The 26,288-nt window shown below is 58.2% G+C and overlaps 10 protein-coding genes and 2 non-coding genes across 12 annotated transcripts; 6 read left to right on the top strand and 6 right to left on the bottom strand.

The window, feature by feature from the left end:
* Positions 1-46: 46 nt before the first annotated feature.
* On the bottom strand, positions 47-1,632 carry TRAVEDRAFT_73373 (uncharacterized protein; the record flags this gene model as incomplete). Its single annotated transcript, XM_008043073.1, has 3 exons — positions 1,314-1,632; positions 1,140-1,259; positions 47-1,085 (listed from the first exon to the last, which is right to left on the bottom strand). Exons 1-3 carry the CDS (start codon positions 1,580-1,582, stop codon positions 47-49), a joined length of 1,428 nt encoding a protein of 475 aa, XP_008041264.1. The 5' UTR covers positions 1,583-1,632.
* Positions 1,633-3,159: 1,527 nt separating this feature from the next.
* Positions 3,160-3,957, top strand: TRAVEDRAFT_38742 (uncharacterized protein; the record flags this gene model as incomplete). Its single annotated transcript, XM_008042819.1, has 4 exons — positions 3,160-3,265; positions 3,341-3,407; positions 3,460-3,619; positions 3,712-3,957. The coding sequence occupies 4 exons, from the start codon at positions 3,160-3,162 to the stop codon at positions 3,955-3,957; spliced, it is 579 nt and encodes a 192-aa protein (XP_008041010.1).
* A 398-nt stretch (positions 3,958-4,355) lies between these two features.
* On the bottom strand, positions 4,356-4,437 carry TRAVEDRAFT_t144. Its single transcript has one exon. It is a non-coding gene; the product is annotated as a tRNA-His (tRNA).
* Positions 4,438-4,496: 59 nt separating this feature from the next.
* TRAVEDRAFT_151816 (uncharacterized protein) lies at positions 4,497-6,688 on the bottom strand. The gene is made up of 13 exons (XM_008043072.1): positions 6,588-6,688; positions 6,488-6,522; positions 6,315-6,433; positions 6,199-6,248; positions 6,021-6,082; positions 5,864-5,961; positions 5,741-5,811; positions 5,665-5,672; positions 5,463-5,603; positions 5,386-5,401; positions 5,275-5,317; positions 5,199-5,207; positions 4,497-5,122 (listed from the first exon to the last, which is right to left on the bottom strand). Exons 1-13 carry the CDS (start codon positions 6,620-6,622, stop codon positions 4,721-4,723), a joined length of 1,089 nt encoding a protein of 362 aa, XP_008041263.1. The 5' UTR covers positions 6,623-6,688; the 3' UTR covers positions 4,497-4,720.
* A 3,304-nt stretch (positions 6,689-9,992) lies between these two features.
* Positions 9,993-10,739, top strand: TRAVEDRAFT_22021 (cyclophilin; the record flags this gene model as incomplete). Its single annotated transcript, XM_008042673.1, has 5 exons — positions 9,993-10,007; positions 10,102-10,287; positions 10,342-10,387; positions 10,448-10,582; positions 10,633-10,739. 5 exons carry the CDS (start codon positions 9,993-9,995, stop codon positions 10,737-10,739), a joined length of 489 nt encoding a protein of 162 aa, XP_008040864.1.
* Positions 10,740-11,407: 668 nt separating this feature from the next.
* Positions 11,408-13,880, top strand: TRAVEDRAFT_171167 (amino acid transporter). The gene is made up of 13 exons (XM_008043071.1): positions 11,408-11,639; positions 11,700-11,732; positions 11,797-11,845; positions 11,911-12,034; positions 12,084-12,185; positions 12,246-12,282; positions 12,336-12,559; positions 12,624-12,715; positions 12,771-12,996; positions 13,053-13,122; positions 13,179-13,343; positions 13,401-13,645; positions 13,697-13,880. The coding sequence occupies exons 1-13, from the start codon at positions 11,477-11,479 to the stop codon at positions 13,859-13,861; spliced, it is 1,695 nt and encodes a 564-aa protein (XP_008041262.1). The 5' UTR covers positions 11,408-11,476; the 3' UTR covers positions 13,862-13,880.
* A 420-nt stretch (positions 13,881-14,300) lies between these two features.
* On the top strand, positions 14,301-14,985 carry TRAVEDRAFT_128589 (uncharacterized protein; the record flags this gene model as incomplete). The annotated part of the gene is given in 3 exon segments (XM_008043070.1): positions 14,301-14,440; positions 14,513-14,592; positions 14,606-14,985. 3 exon segments carry the CDS (start codon positions 14,301-14,303, stop codon positions 14,983-14,985), a joined length of 600 nt encoding a protein of 199 aa, XP_008041261.1.
* Positions 14,986-15,441: 456 nt separating this feature from the next.
* Positions 15,442-16,252, bottom strand: TRAVEDRAFT_65922 (uncharacterized protein; the record flags this gene model as incomplete). Its single annotated transcript, XM_008043069.1, has 2 exons — positions 15,442-15,811; positions 15,868-16,252. The coding sequence occupies 2 exons, from the start codon at positions 16,250-16,252 to the stop codon at positions 15,588-15,590; spliced, it is 609 nt and encodes a 202-aa protein (XP_008041260.1). The 3' UTR covers positions 15,442-15,587.
* A 427-nt stretch (positions 16,253-16,679) lies between these two features.
* Positions 16,680-16,776, bottom strand: TRAVEDRAFT_t143. The gene has a single exon. It is a non-coding gene; the product is annotated as a tRNA-Lys (tRNA).
* A 1,099-nt stretch (positions 16,777-17,875) lies between these two features.
* Positions 17,876-21,403, top strand: TRAVEDRAFT_65921 (uncharacterized protein; the record flags this gene model as incomplete). Its single annotated transcript, XM_008043068.1, has 7 exons — positions 17,876-18,284; positions 18,346-18,619; positions 18,824-18,841; positions 18,905-18,983; positions 19,034-19,284; positions 19,342-19,471; positions 19,527-21,403. The coding sequence occupies 7 exons, from the start codon at positions 17,876-17,878 to the stop codon at positions 21,132-21,134; spliced, it is 2,769 nt and encodes a 922-aa protein (XP_008041259.1). The 3' UTR covers positions 21,135-21,403.
* A 342-nt stretch (positions 21,404-21,745) lies between these two features.
* Positions 21,746-22,552, top strand: TRAVEDRAFT_59811 (uncharacterized protein; the record flags this gene model as incomplete). The annotated part of the gene is made up of 2 exons (XM_008043067.1): positions 21,746-22,109; positions 22,168-22,552. The coding sequence occupies 2 exons, from the start codon at positions 21,746-21,748 to the stop codon at positions 22,389-22,391; spliced, it is 588 nt and encodes a 195-aa protein (XP_008041258.1). The 3' UTR covers positions 22,392-22,552.
* Positions 22,553-22,944: 392 nt separating this feature from the next.
* TRAVEDRAFT_73366 (uncharacterized protein) lies at positions 22,945-26,030 on the bottom strand (the record flags this gene model as incomplete). The annotated part of the gene is made up of 14 exons (XM_008043066.1): positions 22,945-23,545; positions 23,601-23,707; positions 23,768-24,189; positions 24,246-24,354; positions 24,414-24,494; positions 24,557-24,654; positions 24,709-24,774; positions 24,829-24,974; positions 25,037-25,101; positions 25,179-25,241; positions 25,303-25,364; positions 25,427-25,591; positions 25,645-25,819; positions 25,890-26,030. 14 exons carry the CDS (start codon positions 26,028-26,030, stop codon positions 23,158-23,160), a joined length of 2,088 nt encoding a protein of 695 aa, XP_008041257.1. The 3' UTR covers positions 22,945-23,157.
* Positions 26,031-26,288: the final 258 nt, after the last annotated feature.

The raw sequence follows: 26,288 nt of genomic DNA, 5'->3' as shown, positions 1-26,288 counted from the left end.
GTGATGGAAGCGTTGATACGGCATCATACCCGGCGATCCGACAAGCCTACATGGTAGCCGCACGACGGGTTCCTCGCTCACGAACCGCCCGAGCTCGCTCGCCGCGTGCGAGTATACTCGAGTCTGGCCGGAACGGAAGACAAGACCCGACGAAGTCTTGCGACGGCTCCTGTTCGACTGTGAAGATGGACATCCGTACGGAGTCCGCTCTGCCAAGCGGGTGGAGACCGCGCTCTTCGTGGACGATCTCCAGGCTCCCGTCGTGATGCATCGTAAGGGTCCGCCGTTCTTGCGATCGTCTCCTCGGGTAAGCAGCGCCATCGTGCGGCGGCATAGGCACCGTCTGAGCTCTCCTCGGCGGCACAGGCCTCGGCGGAGCCCACAGCTCCAGCCGCCCGCTCAAGTCCTCGTCTTCTTGCAGTGGCGCGAAGAGATCCCGTTCGCGCTGACGCCTATTACCCTCTCCAGCGCCCGCGCCCGCACGCCACTCCACACAGCTGCACGTCTGCCATTTCGACCCGCAGCCGTAGCAGAAGTGCGCGCCGCACGCGCACGTCATATGCGAACACCCGCCGTCGCGCTCGACGAGCTGCTCGCACTCCGGGCAGCGCACCCACCCGAGCGTGTTCCCAAGGCGTAGCGCAGCGCGGTGCGCGGGCTCGTGTCCGCACGCGTGCACGGGAGCGCCTGGGGCGGGATCGACGGCGATGCGACAGCGGGCGCAGGTGAGCGTGCCGCAGGCGGGGGCTGGGCACGTGTAGACGTGGACAGGCGTGCGTTTGTCGCGCGCGCCGAGGAAGCGGCTGCAGCGCGGGTTCGCGCAGTAGATGCGGCGCGGGGTGGACTGCTCCACTTGGCGCATGGTGTAATCCTCGCGCTGGGTGGGGGTGAGGAGGTGCTCGAAGGAGAGCGGGTCGACGGGCTTTCTGCAGCAGCGCGGCGGGAACTGGGTGGGCGAGCTCATGGAGACTTGAACAAGCTGGAGGAGGCACTCGGAGTGGTAGAGGTGGCCGCACGACACCTGAATTGCTTGTTCCTCAGAGACGTCGATGTCGGTCATACAGGCCACACATTCGTACGTTTCCCTGGCATGCAGATGAGTAAAAAGTGAGGCTCGTGACCAGAAGATATTGACTTACGCCATGAGGCCGCTGAGTTTGGGTAGCATTCTGCTACGGGCTTGTTTTGGCGCACTACCAGAGCTCGGAGTAGCGAACACTAGCAGACACCGCTTAACAGCGTTCATCCCGGCAGCAACCCTGTGCGAATCGCACTTCAGAGCCCACTCATGAAGAATTGACGAGAGGGCTAACCTTTGCTGAAGTACGATAGAGACATCCTTCCGAACCGAGGACGCACTTTGGCCCGAACCGTGTCGACGGAATCCGGGAAGGAATCCCAGAGGAGCCAGAAAACACGATTTGCCTGTCGAATGTGCATGGCCGGCACGCGGATACTTGAGAGGACTTTCGCCCGGCGGGGAAGGGCGCCCGTCAAGCGAAGAAAGCGTATCCCACTCGTCCAAGTTCACAACGCTCACTCCTGCTTCTGGAGACGAGTTGCGCTGGCGGTGTGTGGCCATTGGGTAGAGTGGTGGTAGTGCGAGCCGTGAGGAGTTATTGCGAGAGGATCCTGGTCGAAGCAGAGCTTGGGCGGGCTATATGAATGCAAACTTGCCAAGGCGGCCCTGGCACCAGTGACAGTCAGGGGATCCGCGTGAGGACAGAGTAAGCCAACCTTGGAAACACCCCCAGTGAAGAGCAAGAGAGAGAGGCGAACGAAAGAAGCGTTGGGCGTTATGAAGGAAGGCGGGGTAGGCACGACGGTGCTATGAGGCAACATTGTCGACGCAATCCGCTGCCACAGTAAGTTTGGGTTTAGGCGATGCCAAACCTGTACAATCGGTGCGGATGGCGCCAGAGATAATTTGTGGCTGAAGATGTGAGGCTGATCAAGTACCAAGGACATCATCTGAACAGCTGCAGTGAGTGTCGCGCGAGGACGCCGGACGAGATGCCAACAAAATGCGTACTGTTCGAGCGTCCGTCGCGCTGCGGATTGGTGTTTTCTTTGAGCCGTCGTGCGTCTATGATCTGCGATATTGACGGCGCCGCATATCTCTGTTGTCATGAGCTACGCCGAGGAGAAACGCGGTCAGTACGTACCCTACATGTAGCGACCGGCGAAAGTTCGGCCGCAGAAGAGCGACTCGAATGGAGCGGCGTTACGGGGGTCTTTGTGAATGTGAGTGGCCTGCTGCTGCTGGCCCGCGGTAAAGACAACCGCGGAACTGTCTGCTATTGGAGGTGATGAGCGTCATGAAAAGAAGGCGGACCATGCCGCAAGGTGACCACGGCCACGATGCACCGAAAGCCCAGGATGGAGCGAAATGCGCAAAGGGAGAACCCGACGCTCCTTAACTAGGGTCCGCCGCTGGAAGGCGTTGCCGACGCTTATAGTCACTGGACTGTATATGCACGCCAAGGATCCTTGTCGATCCCATTTCGCCCTGAACAGAGTGAATATGCGAACCGCGGTAATCGCGTACTTGCGTGTAGTATGTTTTGTCCTGTTTGAATCTGCTATATGCGCGCGCTCGCCGCCGCAGTTTCGCTTGGCCGTAAGCGCAGAGCTTTAGGTTCACCGTGCACGTCATGCTGCGGACCCGCCACTTCCTGGAACTGTCGTGTATTTGCACTGTTGAAACGGCATAGGGAGCGGAGCCGTTCTCGCAGTGAGCCCACACATGTGGAAAGGAGGCGACGGGCACCCACCATGGACATGAGGCCGTCGGCAGATGTTCGGCTCATAAGAGCCGTTAAAGCGAAGGTGAGTCCCCTGTCAAACCGTCCAGTGTTGCTCCTAACTGGTGTCCTCCGTTCTGTGCAGGGTGCAAGTCTCCAGAGATGCTTGCATCGGCAAGGACGTCGTGGTTCAGGTAGAAGATGCTTCGGGCCGCCCGGCCGCCCTGGGAAGATGAGGTGATACGCCGTCCGTGCCGTCGACCGAGCAAGCCAAGCAGCTGTCGCGCCGCTTGCCAGTGCCCGGAATTAGCACGCGTTGTCGAGCATCAGCCGGGTTCGCTGCTTCTTGTCCTCCTCCCCCGTCATCCTCTGCCACGCCTCAGGTCCCTTCCTCCGCCCGTCCCTCTCGCCAGTCATGAAGTTCTCCACCGCCGCTCTTTCAGCCACCCTCGCCGCCCTCGTCGGCAGCACTGCCGCTCAGCTCGAGATCATCTCGCCCGGCGGTCCCAACCTGTGGTGGGGTGAGTAGCCTCGTTCCCATTTTTTTCAATTCGCAGGAGAGCCAAACTGACCGTGTTCGCTGCAACGTCGACTAGTTGCCCAGTCGGACAACGTCGTCTCCTGGACCTGCAAGACCTCCCCATTCACGAACTTCACTGTTCTGTGCGTCTCGCCACTTTTCTTCCATGCATGCACCCACCTGAGACCTCTCTAGGATCGCCAACTCGGACCCGAAGGTCCTCACCGCGCCCCAGGCGTTCATTGCCCAGCAAAACAACTTCGACTGCTCCAAGCTCATCACCAAGGACCAGATCAACCAGGCGCCTGGCACTGGCTACACCATCCAGCTCGCCAACATCTTCAACGAGACGGACGTAAGTCTCCCATTCCTCATTCCCGCCCCGAAGTCCTTCCCCGCACCCTTCCCATATGCCCGGAGAATTTTGAACTAAAAAAGCGACTGTAGATCTTCGCTGAATCCGAGCCGTTCGAGATCAAGGCCATCGGCTCCTCCTACCCCGCCTCGTCCGCGACGCCCACCATCGGTGGCTCCGCAACCGCCTCCGGCTCTGGCTCTAGCGCGACGGGCACCAACTCTGCCGCTTCCGGCTCCGCCTCTGCCACGAGCGGCAGCAACGGTGCAGGCAGCATCGGCACCCCCAGCGGCCTCGCCGCTCTCGTCATCGCCGCACTCGGCCTGACGTTCGCCTAAACCTATCCGTAGGAGTGGGCAGACGGCCGCGTCGCGCGTCAGAGTGGACTTATGCTAGCAATGGATATTCGACATTGTTCTTTAGGGTACAAATGGCCGTGTTTCTTTTTCCTCTTGGCGTCGCTCTGTACTGGAGCGGACATACCTCTCATGCTACTGTATACCTCACAATCATTTATCGAAGACACTCCTTGACTCTCCAAAATTCTCGTGCCAGCACTCGGTCGTGTGAACACTCGGAGGTACGTGGCGCGGACTTCTTGTGTTCTAGGTGCTGTTTGCACATGGTCGGCGAGCTTCGGTGACTATATTGAGGGCGGCATGGTGATACGTGAAGCGCGTCGTACGAAGTCTCGACTCGAGAAGCATGAAACACTGGAGCAAAAAGACCACGATTTTGTCCCTAGCCGGATTCGAGCCGGCGTCTTCACGGAATTGTGTGACCACAACGTGATGATCTAACCACTAATCGATAGGGACTTGCTACATTGCCTTTGTACCCTGAACATATGATGTTCATCTCGTCATTCGAGAAGCAGCGGGTATCATCATCCAGGCTTGATCCAGACCGTCGAGGTCTTTAGAAGAATGTCCGGGGAATCGAGGATACAATATACATGGTACAGATGGGTAGGCTGCTCTACACTAGTTCTAGTATGTCGGTCGTACAATTCAGGTCATTTTTGTATAGCGCGGACCGCCCCGGCGGGATCCAGGCTGGACTCGTAAGTTCAGCGTGTTGCAAGGTATCACTGTGCGTCGTTCAAGCTCCTGCCAAACCTTCGTCGGGATGTATCCGCAGCGCGCCATCCTCGCCGTCATGCATCCCCAGCTCGCGCAGCTCGTACATCTCGCCGATATACCCATACCCAGGGTGTGACTCCGCGCCGCGCACGTACGCCGAGTCGCGGCCCAGGCGCGAGCGCTCCGCGGGGAAGTCGCACTGCGTCTGCGTGTACGTCGCACCGCCGCCGCCCATGGGCATGGAGGAGATGCGCGAGGTGAAGAGCATGGAGGTCGAGTTGTCGGACGTCGTCGGGTACGCGGACGAGGAGGCGACGACGTCGCGGCCCGCCGCGGAGCCCTGCAGGTTGAGCATGAGGCGCGACATCATCGTGACGGAGACGCTGCTGGCGAACGTCGAGAGGCAGCCGCGGAGGAGCGGCTGTAGGGGAGAGGGAGAGAGGGTGGGGGTTAGACGGGCACGTGTCCGGGCTGGCCGGGGCGGTGGGAGCACGCACCTCGAGGAACTGGTCGGGTGGGCAGGGGGTCAGCGGGCGGCGGCGGGGAGAAGGAGGAGCTTGCAGGACGGCTTACGTAGAATGTGAGCGTGTTCGCAAAGTTCACGGAGGCCATAACTCTGTGTGCGGGGAGACGAGGAGAAGTCAGCGCGTGGGAGGCGGACGCAGGTGCAGGCTGCGGACATACGCGAAATACATGGATCCTGCCAGTTTGCCTGCGGTCAGCAGCGTGCATGTGGCGGACAGCGTGGACGCGCGGCGTACCGTCTCGGAGGATCAGCGAGATGATGTCGTGCCGCCCGGAGGTGACGCGGGTCCGGTAGCGTTCGCTCAGAGTCTTGCCCAGGGTTAGAGAGAAGACCATCAAGTCGAACACGAAGAGCGCCTCCCAGGACACAGCCAGCCCTGTCATGCTCGCGCAGTGAGCACTAGTGGGCTGCTAAATGTCGATCATGTCGGTACTCACTGATGGCGCTATATACCGAGGCATTTTGCGTCCAAATGTCAGAGGGCGGCGGGCGCAGTTGTATTCAATCACGTACGTCATACGGTCCGCCAAGAGATGGCAGCCACCACGCAGCTCAACGTCTTCGTGCTGGCCTACTACGGACCACTATGTTTCGGCGTAAGTACAACGTGGCTGGGAATCTTCAACCACCACGTACGCAGGATATTCCGAGCAGAGCCGCGCCGACGCCGAAGACCAACACCATGACGCGTTTGTCTCGGCCATAAAGTGCATACGTCCTCAAAAAGAGAACGACTGGTGTGGAGACAGAAGTCAGCAATCTGCACGCTATAATGATAGGTGAACACACGTACAACACACCACCACTTGATTTACGATCAAGAGCAGTTGACGGAAGAAGGCGTATTGACGACAACTGAATGGGATCGGCAGGTCTCAATAGGATAGGTGATCGCAACATGTTAAGTCAACATACGCCTGGCGCGGAACGTGCACGTCAATAGAGCGACTGAGTTGAGATATTGAGGACATACATGCTCGTTAGGAAATATGTAGAAGTTGCCTGTGTTCACTGCGATATCCTACCGGCAGAGCAGGTTCAGCCTCGAGCGTCTATTGGAGGTCCACAGAACATTTGTTGCACGTACACCGAGGATTGGTATGTATCGATTGAGGAAGAATAGCAAAGATGCTATCGCTCGTGGGTTCTTCCATACCCTGGCGTATTCTTCGCCGAATGTGAGGATGAAGTCATAATACAAGACGACTGCGTGCGGTCAGCCACTAGCAGGGTGTCCCGTTCGACCACGGGAGGACACACCGATGCCCGCAAGATGAAGGTAATTGTGAATATGTCTTCGGATGCCCCGCACGAGGTCAACATCTTACCCTAGGCAGCTGAGGGTAAGTGGGGTACTCACACTGACTCCGGCACAACGTTTCCCTCTGCGCTCATCCTGCGCACGTGCGGACGTCAGAAGCAACGTGAGTTACACGGATGCAGGCGGGCAGCAGCACAGACAGGTGGGGAACATGGGGCAGCGGTGCGCCAGGCAAGGCGAGGGAGGGAAGGAGCGTGTCCCCCCGCGGCCGGGGTCTTATGGAGAGGATGATGCATGATGGCCAGCCCCGCGAGGATGAAGGCGAAGCCTCCGGGCGCGTTCTTGGACCACGCACGCCATATGGGATGCCGACTCCCCGCGCTGCCACGAGCCTCCGCTGATCCCATCAGATCTCCTGCGCCGCCCCATCTCGCGCGTTTCCCGGGGCGCACGCAGGTCGGCCGCGGCCGCGGCTAAATCTACCTTCGCTGCGTCCACGGCCTGTCAGGTAGCGTCTGCGCTAGCTGCAACGGTGCGTTTGCATATGGGGTGCAGCGGCAGGCATGCACTCTGCAGGCCTCCGCGGACATGCGTCATGCACGCTAATACCTCCCTTCCAACATGCTAACGGACCTACGAATAGGATCGCCACTCGGCTCCACCGGTAGCCCGTCTGTGCCTTGCCTTGGGTCCGCGGCCGGCGCACCGCATACAACATCAATCTATGAGATTGATCTTTGCATCGACATCTTCGATGAGTCTGTTTAATGTAATGCGCAGGCAAGAAACCGGGTGCGCATCAACAGCTGAGGATCTTTGCACTTGTCGTGAGGGCGATCTTCAAGACTCGTAACTCCGCACGGATGTTGTAGATGATCCGGATCTCGTGAAAGCACACAAACTGTCAGTGTGATCTTGTGTCTTCAAGTCGCCGTACCGCAGGATGGCAGGATTGATACTGTCGAGCTTGTCCGATGATTTCCGTGGTCGCGAGGGTGTGCCACCAGTCGGGGCTGACAGGTAGCGTCATATCACATCACCCTTCATGTCTGACGACCAAATGGTGTATTGCATGAAGACTGGGATTCAAACAGTACCCGCATCTTCCACCGTATGCAACGTGGATATCAGCTACCTCGAGAGGATGACTAGAGACGATACTCACCGGATATCGCACGCCTAACACACGATGCATAAAAATTGTTCTTCGTATGTTTGTTAGACAGTGTGCAGCCGCCGTGGCATGTACTCGGTATTTGTTGCGGCATCGTGAGGACATACCCGGTACGTCCGAGCCTCGAGGGGAGAAATATCCAATGACGGAGCCCGCGTTCCTAGAAAAGTGTGACTATAACAAGGATCTCCCTTCGTAGCAAGGCACGAGGCCACGGTCCCCATTTATACTGGCCTATTGGCTCAAACGTTGGGCCGTACACGGATTTCACTTACCACCCGAATATGCCCTGCGTCTCAAACACAGGAACAGACCGGTCTGCTGCGGCTGAATCGTAAGCTGGATTACAATTCGTCGAGAAGAGCGTCGGTGAATGAACCGCACAACGGGCGACCTTCCACGTGTGGATTGGCCCTTACCAAATGTCATGAGCCTGGACGCTTAATATTATCAGGGAGGTTGCGCGGTGGTAGAGTTGCGGCTGAGTTGTCAGCTCGATGACGCTGCGCCAGGATGATCATTGGTGACGCACCTTGAGTAAACGGCACAACGAGCAGCCTTCACGTGTGGGGTAGCATCAAGCAAAATAAACGCTGCACGAGTCTGGACGTACAGGATCAATCAGGGATGCGAAAGTAGTGATTCAAATATCGCACCGGTGGAACCAAGAGCGAGTGCTTCGCGCGAAGCCGCAGGCAGTATTGACATACCGTCGGCGCGTCGACGGGGTCCAGGCCGCCGCGACCAGCCCATTACCACGGGCTGTCAAACCTTCTGGGGACAAAGACGGACAAAGGTGTCGATGAGGCGTCGTTGATCCGCCGGAGGAAAGGTGTATGCCGGCGGTGTAACTCGCGAAGCAGCGTGAAGGGGAAGTTTAAGGGCTGCATAGACAAGGTGCCGGCAGCAAAGTTGACTTCCCCGGGAGGAAGCACGACACGAGCCTAGAGAGCCAAGAGACTGCGCGCCGAGCTTAGACGATTGTCGATAGGTGCTTCCCCAGACTGAAGCCTATCGGGTCCCGAGGGTGATGAGGGAGCGCGAGTACCACAAGTGCTTGATAGCCCGGGCGTGAGTTTGATCTAGTCCCGGTAACCGCCACCGACACGTCTGCAAAGGCGACCAGAGGGGGTCACAGGATGATAGGTTCTGCGGTCGATGCTTGCGGCACTGCATGCGCGGCACGCTCAAGCAATATTGAATTTGGAGAAGAAGCACTGAAGTTTGATTCTTCGATTGCGGGGTTGGCACTAGCTCCCGACGACCGCGGATATTCTCCCCAAATTTGCGGGGGTGGCCGGGGAGAACAAACTGGAGTTGCACGCACCATGTTAGGCTTATGCGGACGTACTCCCAGCTGGCTGATGAAATGCGGGGGGGGATGAGTGTACATCCGGGGAGGGGTTTGTTGGACACCTGTCGCAAGGGGCTGTCCTCACAGCAAGAAGAGCTATCATGCGAAATGGAAGCGTATGCAACCACATGCGGTGAGCGATGCTCAGCACTCGTGCCTTGCGGTGTGTGGGCAGCCGCAGACCGGCGGCCACAGAGAGCAGATGGAACTAGCGAAGCAGGCCCGCTGTGCATTGTCTCCGAGAGAACGAACTCTGCATGCCGACCGACGGTTCTGGATTCGCATTCAAGCCGAGGTATGCCATCTGCACGCTGACCGTGATCCGCGAGTACGCTGAGAGGAGTATCGCTGGAAGTGTGTGCGCATCGCCAGGGCGCGAGCGCTGGATTGGGCGGAGAAGTGATGCACGTTCCGGGGCCTCGCCATGTCTGTACTCATGGACTGGAAGCGCAATTCTAGCGCTGCACAGGATCTATCAGCGCGGCTCCAATCAGAGAGGGACGTCCCACCCGGATCATGGTAGCGGCCCTCGCCCGGGGGTGAGCACGATTGCGTTCTCGAAATGGCTGAGAATGCGGCGGAACGGGCGGGCGGTGGCAGAGGTGGCGTGCGTGCGGTCTGGGGACGAGACCGTTGCATTAGCCGCGCCGCCAATGCAAAGAACACCGGCTATCCGAAGCCCTAGCGTCGAAGGCACAGCGAGATGACGACGCCGGCTGTGCAGGAGCATTCGATGGACAACCCGGCTCGCCGCCTCGGAGGACAGCAGGGCGGCGTGACGCGAGGAACAGCATGCATTGGGCGGGTCACCGATGGTGACCGATTGTCACGGCGCTGAGATTATCACATCGGGATGATTTTGGTGCTGATGACCTGTGATCGGCAACTTCCTGCGCCACCCATAAAGAGAGCTGCCCGTCGTTGGCTCGACCTCCATCCCATCCTCTCTTTCCTTCCTTTCTCCACCTTCGTCGCCATGTCCAACCCCTACGTAAGTCCTTTTCCGTGTCCCCGCCCCCAAATGCTCGCTTTTTCCCCGTTCTCGAACGCGTCGTTGACCTTGATTGCTCTCCCGCAACACACAGTTCGATATCACGATCAACGACCAGCCCGCGGGTCGTATCGTCTTCAAGCTCTACGACGACGTCGTCCCCAAGACGGCCCGTAACTTCCGTGAGCTTGCCACCGGCCAGAACGGGTTCGGATACCAGGGATCTGGTTTCCACCGTATCATTCCCAACTTCATGCTCCAGGGTGGTGACTTCACCCGGGTACGTCGCGATTATGTAGTTCCGCACATGGGCGACGTCTGACGATTTTTGCAGGGCAACGGCACTGGCGGAAAGTCCATCTACGGCGAGAAGTTCGAGGGTACGTCGCTATATGCGCGCCTGCGCCGATTGCGATGACCTCATCTGATCTGGGGCACAGATGAGAACTTCCAGTTGAAGCACACGAAGCCTGGTATCCTTTCCATGGCCAACGCCGGCAAGAACACCAACGGCTCCCAGTTCTTCATCACCACCGTTGTCACTTCGTGGCTCGATGGTGCCCACGTCGTGTTCGGTACGTCATCGATTGGTAGCGCTGTTGGGTTTATGCTGACGACCCCGCAGGTGAGGTCACTGAGGGCTTGGACCTTGTCAAGAAGATCGAGTCGCTCGGCTCGGCGTCTGGTACCCCCAAGGCCAAGATCGTCATCTCGCAATCTGGCGTCGTTTAAACAGCCCCTTCTCAGGAAGTGCGGCACGGATGACCCGGTTTGTTCCTCGGCGTAGGGTGTAGAAGTAAAGAAGCAGAAGAAAACCATCTTGTATTTTCACCAGACGCAATGCACGTGTGTCTCCGTCCCTGTAGCACCCCATCGATGGTCTGTGGCGGCGAGCTAAGGGCACCGATTGTGGCTCGGGCGGTGCGTTTCAGCGGTCCGCATGCCATCCTCTCAGTGCAGGCTGTATGCAACTGCCGGTTGCATGACCCCTACGTCAGTGCTCTTCCATGCGACCGGCGTCCTACCCCGCCCTCATCTGACCCTCGTCCTGTCATGCAACCATCGCGGGAGATCACTCAAGAGCTTCTATCCTACAGTCGTGGATACGTACGATTGTGCCGCAGGACTGCGTGCGATCATCTGGCTAGCCCGTTTGTCCGCTGGAACCTGCAGAACGAACGGACGTGTCGTGCAACGCCCACGCGCGCGCACGGCCGCTGCCGGACCGTGTCCGACGCCATCGTTGCGTGAGATTGCACCTGCCTTCGCCTCAGCGGCTACGTTCACAAGCTGCGATCCAAAAGGCCTGGGACCGACTAGGATGGCTACTTCCATATGCACCGCGGGCGCGCCGTGCCGTAATGCGCAGATAAGCAGGTCCACCTCTTCCGTCCGGCCTCCATCTATCTGCGCAAGCACCACTCGTCCGCTGACCAGCGCTCAGGACACACCGGTAGGAGCAACCGGACATGAGTGCAGTGGCGGGGTCCTCGGGCTTGCCTGCGTCGGAGCAGGAGCCTCTGCTTAGGCACAGGGTAGATAACGATGCTGGATCGGACGCGTCTAAGGACTATGCTTCTGTGGATGTGCGTGCTGTGCCGCTGTTGAACCAGGAAGATGCAGATCTTAGTTGTGAGTATTCGTCTGCCTACTTGGCAGGATTCGTTACTAACCAAAGGTGTTCATGAATAGTGGAAGACGTTCCGGACCACAAGCGGCAGCTAGGTTCGACCTCCACGCTTGTGGCACGCACTAGTATACAGGATACTCACGCTGAGTTCTCGCATAGGGCTTCTGAGCACCGCGTCTCTCATCTTCAATCGCGTCATAGGCACTGGGTATGCTTCCCCGTCCTTTCGGGCTGCAAGACGCTACATCTGACTATTGTTGTAACTTCCCTTAGTATTTTTGCTACGCCGAGCGTGATTCTGCGCTCTTCGGGCAGCGTCGGGCTATCGCTCGTTATGTGGTTGCTGGGTGCGACCGTGGCCCTGTGTGGCACGGCCGTGTACATTGAACTTGGAACTGTGAGGATACCCACTCTGTCTTAGGACCTGTGTTGATTGTCTTCTGTAGGGGCTTCCGCGGAATGGCGGAGAGAAGAATTACTTGGAGTTCATATACCAGCATCCGAAGTTGCTGGTCACCTGCATATATGCCATGTACGCGGTGCTTACCGTAGGTCCCTAAACCCCCAAACCCCTGCTTTAGTCTGACATATCGCCTCCCTTGCGATAGGGATGGCAAGCAGCATCGTGTTCGGTTTTTGGCGAATGTACGATTGGTTGTAAAATTGGCTCAGCATACCACACTAATGCTGCTCTATAGATGCCTTGCACGCTCTGAATCCATCTCAACCACCGTCACCTACCACGGCTCGCCTTGCAGGCGTCCTCTGCATCACTGCGGCGCTTCTGCTGCACGGCACGATGCTGAAGACCGGGCTCCACATCCAGAATGCGCTGGGGCTGTTCAAGCTTTTCGTCCTCGTTGGAATTGCACTCAGCGGCCTCGCGTCTTTGCTTCAAGTGCCGGGCTTCAGGTTGGAAAACGTAAGCACTTTCATCGACACACCCTCCATAGACTCTGGCAGGGAACTCAATTACGCGCGTTCAGCCTCCGCTGAACTTCGAATGGGACACAATGTGGGAGGGTACGCTAGTGGGCGGTGTGAATGCGTTCGTAACGGGGCTCTTCAACGTAATCTGGTATGTGCTCTTCGTCCTCAGACGTATGGGGTTATATGTTAAGGAACCGACGCAGGTGCTTCATCGGATATTCGAACGCGAACTACGCGCTCGCCGAAGTGCGCGACCCAATCCGCACCATAAAGCGCGCAGCGCCGCTCGCCATGCTATCCGTCACGTTCGTGTACATGCTGGTCAACATCGCATACCTAGCAGTCGTGGACAAGGAAGAGATCGTCGGCAGTGGGAGGATTGTCGCTGCGCTGCACTTCGGGAAACTATGGGGTGTCGGTGCTGAACGGGTACGAATGCACCCTCCAAGTCACATCTGGACTCACTGAGCTGACGGTGAGAACAGGCGGTCAGCGTCATTGTCGCGTTCTCGACAGTGGGGAACATCCTCGCAGTGTTGTTCACCCATGGGCGAGGTTCGTGTCTCCGCGATCCAGTGCCACGTAGAGCTATTGGATTGACCATCAATCAGTCGTGCAAGAGTTGGGAAGAGAAGGGGTATTACCCTTCTCCTCCATCTTCGCAAGCAACAAGCCGTTCGGCGCCCCCTTCGCGGGGTTGTTCGAGCAGTGGCTCGTGACATCAAGCTTAGTGCTACTGGTCCCTCCCGGAGATGCGTACCTCTTCATGCTCAACCGTAAGCCTCACTATGCCTACTCAGTGTTTGTGGCGACTGATACGATGTCGATTCCAGTGTCCTCGTACCCTCTCGCACTCATCAACACGTTCGTATCTGGGGGCCTCGTCTTCATCCACCTACCAGATGCGGCACTGCCCAAGCGGTTCCGCGCGCTGCGCGCGTCATATGAGTGGCGGCCGCCCTTCCGAGCGTGGGCGCCCGTCGTCCTGTTCTTCTTCCTCTCCAATGTGTTTCTTGTCGCTGTGCCGCTCGTGCCGCCCGCACGAGGGTACCGCGTATACGAGCATCTGCCCTATTGGGTGCGTTTACCTCAACCTTCGTGTGACAAGTTACTGACGTGCGGATGGTAGCTCCATGTTCTCGTGGCGTGGCTGATCTCGTTTGGCGGGATCGCGTACTGGTATGTGTGGTGTGTATGGCTGCCGCGGCGGGGCGGTTACGTGCTGGTGCGCGACTGGGTGAGAGATGATGATGGTACGCCTAGACGGGTAGTCAGGAAAGTGAAGACGACGTAGAGGCTGCGCATGAACAAGCTGTTCAACTTTTTACACTATGCCGGCGCTATCAATGTCTCTCGTCCCTTCGCTGCGAGCGTCTCACGCGTGACTGCCGCAACATTCTAGATGTGTGTAGTAGCATCTACAAGCCGATCGAATGCCGTGGAACTCGGTCGGGTGTAAGTTAACCAGGGAGCACCTCCAGCCGCGCCTGCCTTGTATGGAGCAGCTATCCACTATGACGTCGCACGTGCACCTACACTCACGCACTCCATGATGCAAGGTGTTCCACCGTTCACCACCACAGCGCCGCCTCGAACTTTACGAGCGAATATAAAAGACAGGAAGAGGGTAGAGATGCCTCACAATCGCATTTTACCATCTGCTCGCATCTCTTCATCCACACCACCTAATCACCATCTTCTTCACGACCCCGAAACCCTACCAAAACATCATCATGTCTGGCTCTGACTCTCCCATTACTGCAGGCCGCCACAACGACTTCGTCGGCGGCGATGCCAGCAAAGGCAGAATCCCCGGTGCCGACAAGGCTACCACCGGTCACCACTTTGTTGCGGTGGACCCCATGGGAGGTGAGTTAGACACGGACCCAACTGGAGATGTTCATTGTCCTGACGATAGTTTTCCAGGCCAACGGCAACCGCAGAGGGCGCAAGAGCACCTGCCTCGCCCCACCGGTCGTGACGCACCTCCCGCAGGAGGCGTCGCACCCGGAACCCGTACTGGCGGTCCTGTACGGAGTACGTCACCGACCCCCCTCATCCCAAACCACGCGCACTAACCCAACCTCGTCAGACCTCGAATCCGACATCCTAAATGCACACACCTCGAGCGGCCGACGCTCGCCCTCCCCGCCGCGCCGCATCCACGGCTTCGACCAGCCCCTCGCGCCCGCGCCCGACTCGCGCACGGTCGTCGACCGCGATCCGTGGGCGGCCCCGACCACTGCCGGGGACACGCTCACGGGCGCGACGTCGCAGGACGTGCACGGGGGCCTGGGCCACCCTGGGGCGGGCATGAGCAGCGCGGAGATGCACCATGATGGGAGCGCGCACCGGAAGCGGCAGATGCGCGGGACGGAGCAGTTTGGGGCGGGGGAGATCCCGAGGGAGGAGCTCTGAGGAGCATGCGGGAGATGGGATGTTAGACGTGAAGTTTCTGTAAATCAATTGTATCAGTAGTGCATAGCAGAACACATCAGACTGTTTGAACGTACCTGCATGCACGACCGGTGGGCGCGAGATTGTTAGTCAATTACATCTGTGCTCCGAAAAATACGGAGTCCGAAGGCTCGCATCGACGCTTCTCACATAGACGTCCCGTCATTAGTCAACAGCGCGACGATAGCCTTCCGGTCTTCTTGAAAGTGTCGAAGAAGAGCAAGTGTTGCTTCCGAGGAGAGACAGGCGCGAGGGCGATGAAGCACTTCAAATTGGATTCGTGATATTGATACAAATAGGTGATAATGATACACAGCAAGGATAATGATAACGAAGGAGGGATTTGATCCGGGTCCAGAGGGGGCGCTGCCCCAGAGAGTAGCGTCGGAGGGATGTAACCATAGTCAGGGGAGGAGCGGGATTTCATGGGTCCGAGGAAGAGGGATGCCGATTGTTAGGTGAGGCAGGTTTAGTGGGCCCAGAGGGGAGGGGGGACAATGGATGGCGGGACGCTCGCATTGTGTTTGCATGAGTGGTCGAGGGCGCGCATGTGCGCGAGTCGGTCATGTACGCATGACGAGGACGGCGGTGAGCGCGATGGCGGCGCCGATGAGGGTCGAGACGAGGAGCGCAATGAGACACCGTTTAGCCCACTTCACCTCCGCACGCCGCATAGACTCGATGATCTCCTGGCGCTCGTACTCCGGCTTTGTCGTCTCCCAGTCCGACGGCGCCTGGAGCGGCGAGAGCAAGATGAAGGCTCCTGCTACCCAGAAGAGGGGGAAGACTGCGAGGACGATGGTCAGAACGAAGTTTACTTTACTGGCGAAAGGAGTGACTTACGAAAGCCGTACTTGAAGAGGTACATGGCGAGAGTCGGCTGGTCTGACACCGTCGTGTAGGCGGGAGGCTCGATGGAGCACTCGTATGGAGGTGGTGCGACAGCCTCGACCTCGATGGGGGTCGCAGCGTGTGCGTCGTCGTGACGGCTGTCGCGCGTACCGGTCAAGCTCAGAGTGCGACGCGAGCTCGAAGGGCGCGAAGCTCCGAAGAAGTCGTCGATGGGGTCGGATGTCGTTTCGTCGACAGACGCACTGGTGCGTGCTGAGTGTGTGTGTGCCGGTGTTGGCTGGGGTAACTGAGCCTCGAGGTCGAGTTCAGGTGTGGCCGGGCGGGTGAAGAGACCGAAGACGGTCGGGCGGGAGGTGGATGCAGTGGAGACAGACATAGTCGACTGGGTAGGACTTGCTAGGTGATGTGAGGGCTGGGCGATAGCTGGAGAGCAGATGATGAAGGCATAGCTGCGAGCACCCTGGCTTTAAGTCCCTCTCCGGGACGCAATTGAGAGACTCAGAGCAATCGAGCGACGCTTGGATCGCAATTGAGCAACGCACAGGCGCCGATACCTCGCCAAGGCGCGAGAGCCGGACCACTTGCCTTCTGGGGCATATTTGGGCCAAATAATTGCAAGCAATATCTCGCTTCGCCCTGCAACTTCGCTTCGCTCATAATTGCCATAACGGGAGGCGATTGCGGCAGTCTCGCTTGTACGCTAAGCGGCTCTGGGGTCGAGAAAACGAGGCTACTGAACATCATGTCGGCAGCCCGGGAGCCGTCCTGCATATGCAACAAGACCAAAAAGTACACCAGATGGTAGCCCACCGCGAGGGTCGAACTCGCAGCCTTGTGATATCGTAGGGGCTTTTGACCGCCTTAAAAGTCACACGCTCTATCCGATTGAGCTAGGCGGGCGATGGGGTGTAACCCTTGACAGACATCCACAAAGTTACCCTTGACCCTGACGCTCACCGAGTGTTCCAATCGACCCGAAGGTGGGCGCTCTCGACAATGCAACAGCAGCGATGAGCAGATTCGCTTCAAGGGCGGAACCGATAGACAAAGGCATGGAAGCACACAATGAAGATCCGAATGTTCGAACCTTGGCTGGAAGGAGCCCTATGGCGACGCAGAACGGACACAGCAACATCTATGTTCGAAGTCCACGATCGGGCACACTTTCACATCGTGTGGCGCAACCGAGCACACAGCGACATCGGGAATCGGGATAAGTGCACTGATAATTACACATGGTTGCTCTGACCCCGCGGAGCAACGATGCATGCATCAACCCCGCTCGAGCTCGAGGCAACCGGTGGCAGCTTGGTGGGAAAGGCGACGGGCGCTCAAGTGCCGCGCACTCGGAGAGATGCCAAATTGGGACACGAAGGAAGGAGGTTTGATTTGTCGCCGGACGTGAAGAGGACTCCGATCTCCCGTCATACTCGTGTCGGAAGCGTCGTTGGAAGGCCGAGCTGCTTTCTCGCCTTGCGCTCTGTCACATTTCACGCGTCAAGGCGCATGTGGTGGCCCGGCGGAACGGTGTACGGCGAAGGAATGGGCCGGATAAGGTGCGTGGATGCACTGCCAGCGGTGGGGGATCCTCCGCTCGCCCGCCCGCAGGCGTCTGCTCCTTCCTGAAGCGGTGCAATATGCTATTCTTCTTCCCGATCCGGACGGGCGAGTGGCATGGACGCAGCTGCTGCTGTCGAAGAGAAGGCGGCGTGATGGACGGCCTGTCCTCCGCTCCCAGGTATATATACCGTCCTTTCCCCGCCCCCCGCCCTCTTCCCCCGTCTGCACCCACATCTTCCGACCGCACCAACCCTAATCGAACAAGTACAAGCTTACCGAATACCCCCGTAAATATTGCCCTCCCCACGCCCCACAGCCGACATACTGTATCCAAATACAGCTACCCTCTGCATCCTACTTGCCCTCACTCGTCGTCCCAGTCTTTATATCTCGCTACGCTTCCTCCGCAATTCTCTGGTCTTCCCCGTCTGCATACGCAATGTCTAGCTCTCCCGCTCTCGCACAGCTCTCCCCCGACCCTTCTCCCTCGTTTTCTTCAGCTTTACTCAGCTCTCCCCCTCGCCCGACGCCGTCTACGCCTACGTTCGCATCTGCCTCCATTCCCCATGTCCCTCCTACCCCTCCCGATTCCACTGCCCGCTCGGCGCCCAACACCGCATCATCTCCGTCCCTCAGCTCAAGCTCGACCGCTCAGTCTGTTGTCTCTCGTTCTTCCCCGCTCTCTGCCGCCGCTCCTCAATTTCAATCGCGTTTGCTGGACACCCCCATCGACATTCATGAACTAGCTCCAGAACTCGGTAGTCCTTCGCCATCCGTAGATTCCGCGCCCTCTGTTTCTGATCGCGATAACGGCGCGTTGTACAAGACGCACGAACAGGGAAGTCCCAGTGAGTCGATGTCCTTGTTAGCTACCTTCTCCTTTCGCTCGAATCTGAACTGTTCGCGTAGAGCCGACTCAGGAAGGAGCTCCACGTAAAGGCTTGGTCGATGCCCTCCCTCCGCCGTTTGTTCCTGCTGCCGCCCGTGTGCAGTACGACCCAGAGCAAGACGACCCGAAAGGAGCGCCCCCGGCGTCTCCGGGCTCGGGTCCACACCCGCCAAACGTGTACATCAACGGTCTCCCGCCCAACTTCCCCGAAGAGGATCTGCTCGCGATGACAAGCCCGTTCGGTAGCGTCTTGAGCGTTCGCACCTTCACGCGACACGTGAGCGATAAACCTTCGTGAGTCTTCCTACCGACTTCGTCTTTCGCGTGTGTCTCGGATACTCTTCTATCCGCGTTCTCGGTGGTCGCGGTAATTGGCCGTACTCTGTTTGTCATTCAATTCTCAGTCAATTATGTGTTCCGTACCGTGTTGAGGGCTTCTGCCTCTCGGTCGCTCCTGCGCAATCACGGGTTGCTGACGCTTCTCTTCTCATCTTGCAGGGGGTACGGGTTTGTACTGTGAGTGCCTTACAACGTCCTCCTTGTTGAAGGAAACAACTCATTGTTATGCTAATATTTCAGGTTTGAGAGCCTCGATGCGGCAGAGAAGTGTATCGAGTCTCTTCGGAAGTATCGCAATTTGCACCCGTCCTTCTCCAAGGTAAGTTACATCCCCCTACGCATCGCGCCAACATACTAACAATCCTATAGCAAGTGCACAAGATTCCTGGTACTACATACGCCTCCGCACCTTCGGCTTGCACCACTGGCCCTCCCGACTCTTTCAAGGTCAAGATGGAACAGCTCCGCGACACGGGATCTACCAACCTCTACATGGAGGGTCTTCCTCTGAGCATCACTGAAGAGACCCTGCGCGCATTGGTCAATCCGTATCGCATCATGAGCTCGCGTTTCTTCCACACGCGCTTGAGTAGCCCTCCAAGGATCATTGCATTTGTTCGGTAAAGTCCAACCACACCTCGGCTTCAAATCCTCAGTTAACCTCGTTGTTCCTGTAGGCTGGAGAGTCGAGATGCTGCGGAAGATATCATCGAGCGACTTCACGGCCGGCTGGTGCGAGGATGGAACGATGCTGGCTGTAGGATCTCTGTCAGGTTCGCCGATACAGCGGACCAACGTGAACTTAGAGTACGTGCATACGCAGATACGAGGGGCTCATCAAAACTGACGCTGGTTTCCTCAGCGCACTGAACGTCACGGCCGGGAAGACGAACAGTCTCCGGCTCGCTTGACTATGGCGCGTGCGGCTTTGCTAAACCTGAAGGGCACCCAATGTCAACCCGATGATCTGTCCCCTACTCTCGGGAACATGGACGTGGTGGATCTCCAGACTAGCCCCAACCTCGGTCTCGCCTTGAACAACCTTGGGCTGGGTCACCTTGGGGGATCGCTTTCCCCTTCAGCGGGTCTTTCACCGCTTCAGACTCAGGGACCGTTCGTGGGCGGTGTGGGTCGGCAACGCTTCAGCTCGTTCTCATCCAGCACCTCGGACCTCGACGCCTTCAATACCCCAGCTTCTCACGTTCCGACCCACGACCTACGCATCCCTCAGCAAGCCCTTCCGGGCAACGCAAGCGGTCTGCTCGATGAACAGAGTCAGCTGCAGCTTGCTCTCATGAGCATGCAGGGCCTTCGCACAGGCGGTACTCAGCACGGCTATACGCCGGTCGAGCAGCTCATTCTTCAGGCACACGCGAGGCAGAGGGGGGACGCGATCGGCGGGAGCGCAGACACCGGGCCAGGACACCTTCATGACGCGCGCAGCTCTGTCGGACTTCGTCTGGCGTCCGCACGAGATGCCAACCGCCGCCTACTCGGTTCTTTGCCTCAGATGTCAGAAGACGACTTCCACGCGGCCGCCAATCGCCTCCAGAGTCAGCAGAACATCGCACAGCGGTTCTCGCGGGATGCCAACGGACGGACTTTCGCCCATCCTGGGGCCGATGCGCAGTCTGCATCCCTCCTCTCCGATCTGGAACGTCGGTTGTCTGTATCTGACCAACAGACGCGGCAGCGGAACCATACGCTCGCCTCTCAAGTTCGTGGAAACGGCGACACCCAGGGCCTTCACACTCGCTCGTCCACATTGCCTTCACAGTATCTCGGCCTCCGCAACCCCACTCAAGCGCTCCCCCCCACTCACAATACCCTGTACGATTCCGGCACCAGTGCCAACAACGTCTCCTTCCAAACCCAACAGACTCGTTCTGGCGCTCACGCCCCTCGCACTACCAGTCACAAGCACGTCCCACAATCCCCCAGCATCAGCAACGCGCCGCGTCACACGAGTATCAGCAACCTTTCTACGAACCCCCAGACGAATACCCATGCGCTATTCACCAGCAAGAGCAACATCAACCTACCCAGCATCGGTCACCGCGCCGCCCAGCACGTCAACACCGGCGCCCACGTCACGTCGCCTTCGGCGGCCTCCGTCGCAGCCTTCTCTACACAGGCGAACCGGACGAAGAACGGCAGCCTGTCAGGCGCCTCTGCCATAGGACATTTGACGGACGCCCGAGAGGGCGCGATCGCACAAGATGCGGATGCGGATGACGGCGAATCCCCCATCGTCTCTCCCGCACTCACGTATTCGGCTCGAACGCCTGTTACCCTCAGCCCGGCGACGCCATACTCTGGATTTTTCTCCGACGGAGGTGACGCCTTCAAGGGAACCGCGCTCTGTGGAAAGTCTGCGACGGAAGGGCCTAACGCTCTGCGTCCGACCAACGTGAAAGATGTCGGAGAGACGGTGAACATCAAGGTCGCGACGGGCATGTTGGATCAGTAAGCTTCTATCGCCAGTCCCTATTTCTCCGCAGCCTCCGCACCTCTATACATCTTGAGACAATCCTAGCGAGTTACTGTATGATTGTTGTAGCACTAGTACTATAGGCGGCCGACTCCGTACGACGCACACGTTAGAGGACGACCTGTTTCGCGATTCTTACTACTTTGTTCAGATAGTAGGTTCGGCATGGGCGTTGTTGTATGAGTAGGATAGAGCAGTCAGTCGTACGTACCGCCGAAGTGTAAACAGAGAATACTACGCATCTTCGCATTCAAATGACGGACGGCGTAAGCAGTCTGAGTCGTAGGTTGATTAGCGCCAGACAAAAGCGTCCGGCTCAGGAGACGCTCACTTTGCCGGAAACTGCCATATAAGGCAGGAGACAATGTTTGGTGGTGCTTGGTCGAAAGGCAATCGGGGCTCGGGTGCCTCGCAACGGAAGCGGGATGGATTGCGTCCATTCGCTTGCGAAGACCTCCTCGATTGCTCTCTCGATTGCGTCTCGGAGAGGGTTATATACCCCAGCACTCGCAGCCATGCTCTCGTCATCAGCCCTCCAGCCCTCGCCCAACTCCTCCCGCACTCGCATCCCTTAGCCAGTCCTGCCAGCCATGTCTGCCTCCTCGTCCACCGCCTCCCCCTCCCGCCCCACCGTCCTCGGCCTCTTCACCCGCCCGGCCACACCCGAGCTCGATATCGAGGCCCAGCTCCCTCAGCCGGCCCCCGCACGCATCCACTCGACTCGCGCCAACGCGTCCATCGACGAGACCGCGTCCAACGCGGTCGACGACTTCTTCGGGGCTTCGAGCTCGCGCGGCACACGCGACAGCCGGCACGACGATGCGCGTGCCGCTACCCCCATCGACGTTGAGGCCCTCGCGCCTCCGCCGTACGAGTGCTCGATCGAGCCTCCTGCGTACACGACCGTGTCGGACCAGCCTACATTGGCTATGTACCTGTTCAAGTTTGGCTTCTGTAAGTCTCCTCTATCCATCGAGTCTTCGCGCTCCGTCCTTACGAGTTGTCTTCGCAGTGTTCCCCCTCTTTTGGGTCGTAGGCGCATTCATCCTCCTCTCGCCGCTGCAGGCACCCTCGGACTGGGAGACCTCGAAGCCGGAGTACGAGCGGCAGGAGATCATCGAGTCGATGCGCCGGACGGAGATCAAATGGGCGAAGCGGTGCCTCTACGCGCTCCTCGTCTCCATCCTCCTCTTCGCCGCCATCGCCGTCACCGCCTTCTTCGTCCTGCGCACGTGAGCCGCGCTCTCCGCTCCTGTTCCCCATCTTCGCGCCTCCGCGCCCCCTCCTTCAAGACTCAAGACAAGCCGCATATACGCGCACCCAATACTAAACCTCACACACCCACAACGGCATTAAAACTCGCCGCTACATTCAAACGCTAAACGAAACGACCTCCCCTTCGCACCCACTCGCCGCGACGACCGCGCGTCCGCACACTCCTTCTCCCCCCGTTACATCACTCGCCGGGGCAGCGCCCACATCGGATTTCGTTCACGACTCGAATCACCCTGCATTATATCGTTATTCTTTTTGTATCACTAGCTTATTCGTGTATCAATACGACCCATATCGCGAATGCATAGTCATCCGATCTCCATTATGTCTGGTGTGCCGTGCGATTGATTCGCCGTGAAGAATGGTGTCCCGGGTAAAGGTAACAAACAAAGCAAGGTTTGGGATAATGGACGCGCGCGCGCGATGCTTGCTATTGATAGATAAGAATGCTACACGATCGTGGTATGAGATATGCTATGGAGACAGTGCCAGGGCTAGCTGGATAATGGGGGAGTACGATGGTGTGCGGACAATGTAAATGGTACCCGTCTGGCGGGGTGGACCGAAAATGCGTATGTAATGGATAATCGAACGAATTAGTATACATAACAGTGCGAGATGCGGGAGAGGGAGAGGGAGACAGCCATTAACATTAAACATAGACTTGAGAGTAGAAGGCCGGCACAGAGGGCCGGCGGAAATTTGGAGTACGCGCGCCCTAGCATCGTCAAACCGAAAGTGCAGGCTCCCCGACAGCGGCCGCCTTCCGCGAGAACAACGCGGCAGTCATCCGGCGGAGACGCGCGACGCACCTGCCCATCCGGTGGTCCTTCCGCGGCCGGTCGTCCGGGACGCTGAAGATCCGCCACGCCCTCTTGTCGATGTAAAAGCGAAGCCCCGAAAGCACGCTCCCGATCTTCTCGGGGCCCACGCTGTCCTCCGCGAGCGTGCGCATGAGGTCCGTCTGCGCGGCGAGCCAGATGGCGGCGCTGAGCGTGCCGAAGTGTGGAGGGATGACTAGGCCGCGGCGCGCCCTGAAGTGGAAGACGTGCAGGGCGATCCCGCCCAAGAACAGCAAGAACATCACTAGTGAGAGCAGGCAGGCCGCCAAAGGCCTGGAGAAGGGGGCGTTAGCGCACGAAGGGGACGACGGAGTAGCGGGAGGCTTACACTAGGAAGAGGCGGCTGCAGATGGTGCCGACGCGCACGGAGACTTGCGCGTTTTCGTCGTCATCGACGAAGTACACGCTCTTGGCGACGAGGCTGAGATACGTGGTCTAGTGGGCGGATTGAGCGCGTCAGCGAGCGAACGAAGGTGCTGTCGCAAAAATGCTCACGTATATGTCACGCGTCAGCGCGGTAAAGCCATAGTTGATGAACGTCTGCATGAGGAAAGGATCCTTGTTGCGTGCCGCCTCAAAGATCGCCCCCGGGAGCTGCTGCTGGATCGCCTGGAGCCGTGCCAGCGCCGTCTCGTCCAGGGCAGACTCATCGAAGAAGATACCGTTGTAGGCGAAAGAGCCGATGTCCGCGACGCTGGTGTCGTCTGGAAAAGCGGGTAGAGGCACCACCTCCGTCGTCCGCGCCGTGACGTCTATCGCGACGGATACCTGTAGGCTGGTCGCGTGCGGGGTGCAAAGGACCATCGACGCTCTCGGCTGTTCCCCGTACTTGAAGAACCAGAATAGCACCGGGCGGTACTGCACTGGAACGCTCTCGAGATCTTGACCGCACCCCACGAAGTTCCCCGGTGCCAGTCCTGTAGTATCCCACGCGGTTTAGAAAAGCGAACGAGAGAGGGAACGAAGGACGTACCGTAGAGGTAAGTCGCATTGCTTTCGACGGTCCACTGATACTCGCATTGACCGAACAACGCCGTGTTGTGCCAGATCAGCGGCGCACTGATTACGTTGGTCTGAGCGATCTAGAGGGGCAACGTACTAGTTAGATCACGCTTCCGTAGACTATGGGAAGACTACTCACGCTGTCTGGTGCGACACATGACGCCTGGTTGAGGACTGCTGACCGATTGGTGTACACGGTGCCGTTGACGACATCGGGGAGCTGGAAATAAGCACTGGCATGAGCATCCGCACGGGATATGATAGCGAGGTGATCGCGCGCACCTCGAACTCGGCAACGGTGTAACCTCCGGACACGAATGGCGGCGAACTGATGTTGTACATGACGTCGGCCGAAGCGAAGCTCGATGCCGCTTGGAAAGCTGAATCCGGAGATACGTCAGAACATCTTCGCGGAAGATATAAATCACGCATACAAGTCATATCCAAGAAACTGGCAGCCTGGCTGAGTCCGACCCGCTTAATGCTGCTGACCGTGGTAGCTGTTGTGATTCCAGTGAGCGCGCGCTTCGTAACACGGCAAACTGCGAACACACCGGGTTGCACCCACCACACCTCCCGCACCGTGAACAGGGCGCCGCTCAATGGCTGTAGAGCCATACTGAGGATGGCGCACAAGGTCGACAAAGTGACCAGGACATCTCGGCCCCATTTGACCGTCATAAAGAACGCCACAAATACGCTAGACCGCAATTGTGAGTGACTGTAATTCACGTCACGGGGAGGGAGAGGTTCTATACGCACTTGCTGTAGTCCAGAGTCAACGACCGCTCTGCAATGACAGGTCGCGATGCGAGATTGAGGAGGGGCTAGCCATATATGCGATGAGCTGATGTACAGGACGTCATTCGGATACTGAGCTGGCACTTGCCTGAAGTCTTCTGACTTCAGCGTCCGTCCAACACCAGAGTGCGGAGATCAACATAGACAAGATGTTGGGAGGGATGGTCTTGAGTGGCGATTGACAGGTCAGTTATCATGATACATATTATGGAGGATCTGAGACTCACAAAAAGCAGATGGCTCCAGCCACTCGCTTGTGCGAACTTGATCAAGACAGGTGTGTCCCACCCTGCACGCACCAGAGAACAGATACAGCCTCCCTGGCGTATCGAAAAGAATACGGACACGTACCTGCCTTTCCCTTGCCGGTGAATGGCAACACTACCAATGTCACCGCACAGGCGAGCATGGCCAAGACGAGGGTTACGGAGAATCGCCGGCGCAGAGGCCAGGGTTTATTGGCTGCATGCAGTACTCGGCCTTTGCTGTGCGCCTCTACGTCATCGCTGCCCAAGACTTCCCGGGGTCGAGTGAGCGAATGCCAAAGCAGAACGGACAACAGCGCTCACCAGCCTTCCGAGTCTCTGATCCTGGCGACGCAACAGCTGTCGTGTCACTCTGGTTGCTGATGCTAGACTTAGGGGTCCGCCCGGCGATGGTAGCTGATTCTATGGCCGGAGGGGAGCGGGTGTCCGGGAATGAAATCGAGTACGGCGTGCTGGGAGCGGCCGTTGCGAACTGGGCCTGACATGCGAAGGATAATAAGCATAATGCGCCCTGCTGCATAGCACAGTAGGGTAGCACTGGTACTCACACGATTGAGGTCGATCAAGTCTCCCAAGGGGCTGGCAAGCTGGGAGAGCCGCTTTCCCTGTTCACGAACAGACATGCGCTGCCCCTGCGGCTGCCCGTCGACGGGGATGGCGGAATATTGTTGGGTTGTGGGTGCAGTCATGGACGCGAGGGGGAGGGATAGAAGACTAGAGATGATTAGGGAGAGAAATATGTGCAAGAAGACGAGTGGGGAGGAATATGTACAGATGTGGGGGGTCGGGAAGCCAGTGAATCCGAGGCGACCTGAGGGTCAAGGGTGAAGACCGCCGCCCTTTTATAGTGACAGCGTCCGCGCAGATGCACGCCCTCCCCATCACGATAACAGAGGCGGCGGCGTCGGCGGCGGCAAGCTTCTTTGTAGCGTCAGTCGGGCTGTGCA

Source organism: Trametes versicolor, assembly GCF_000271585.1.
Source record: "Trametes versicolor FP-101664 SS1 unplaced genomic scaffold TRAVEscaffold_9, whole genome shotgun sequence".
NCBI lineage: Eukaryota > Fungi > Basidiomycota > Agaricomycetes > Polyporales > Polyporaceae > Trametes > Trametes versicolor.
Note: the sequence above shows the minus strand (reverse complement) of the source record. Positions and strands in the feature narration are given on the sequence as shown.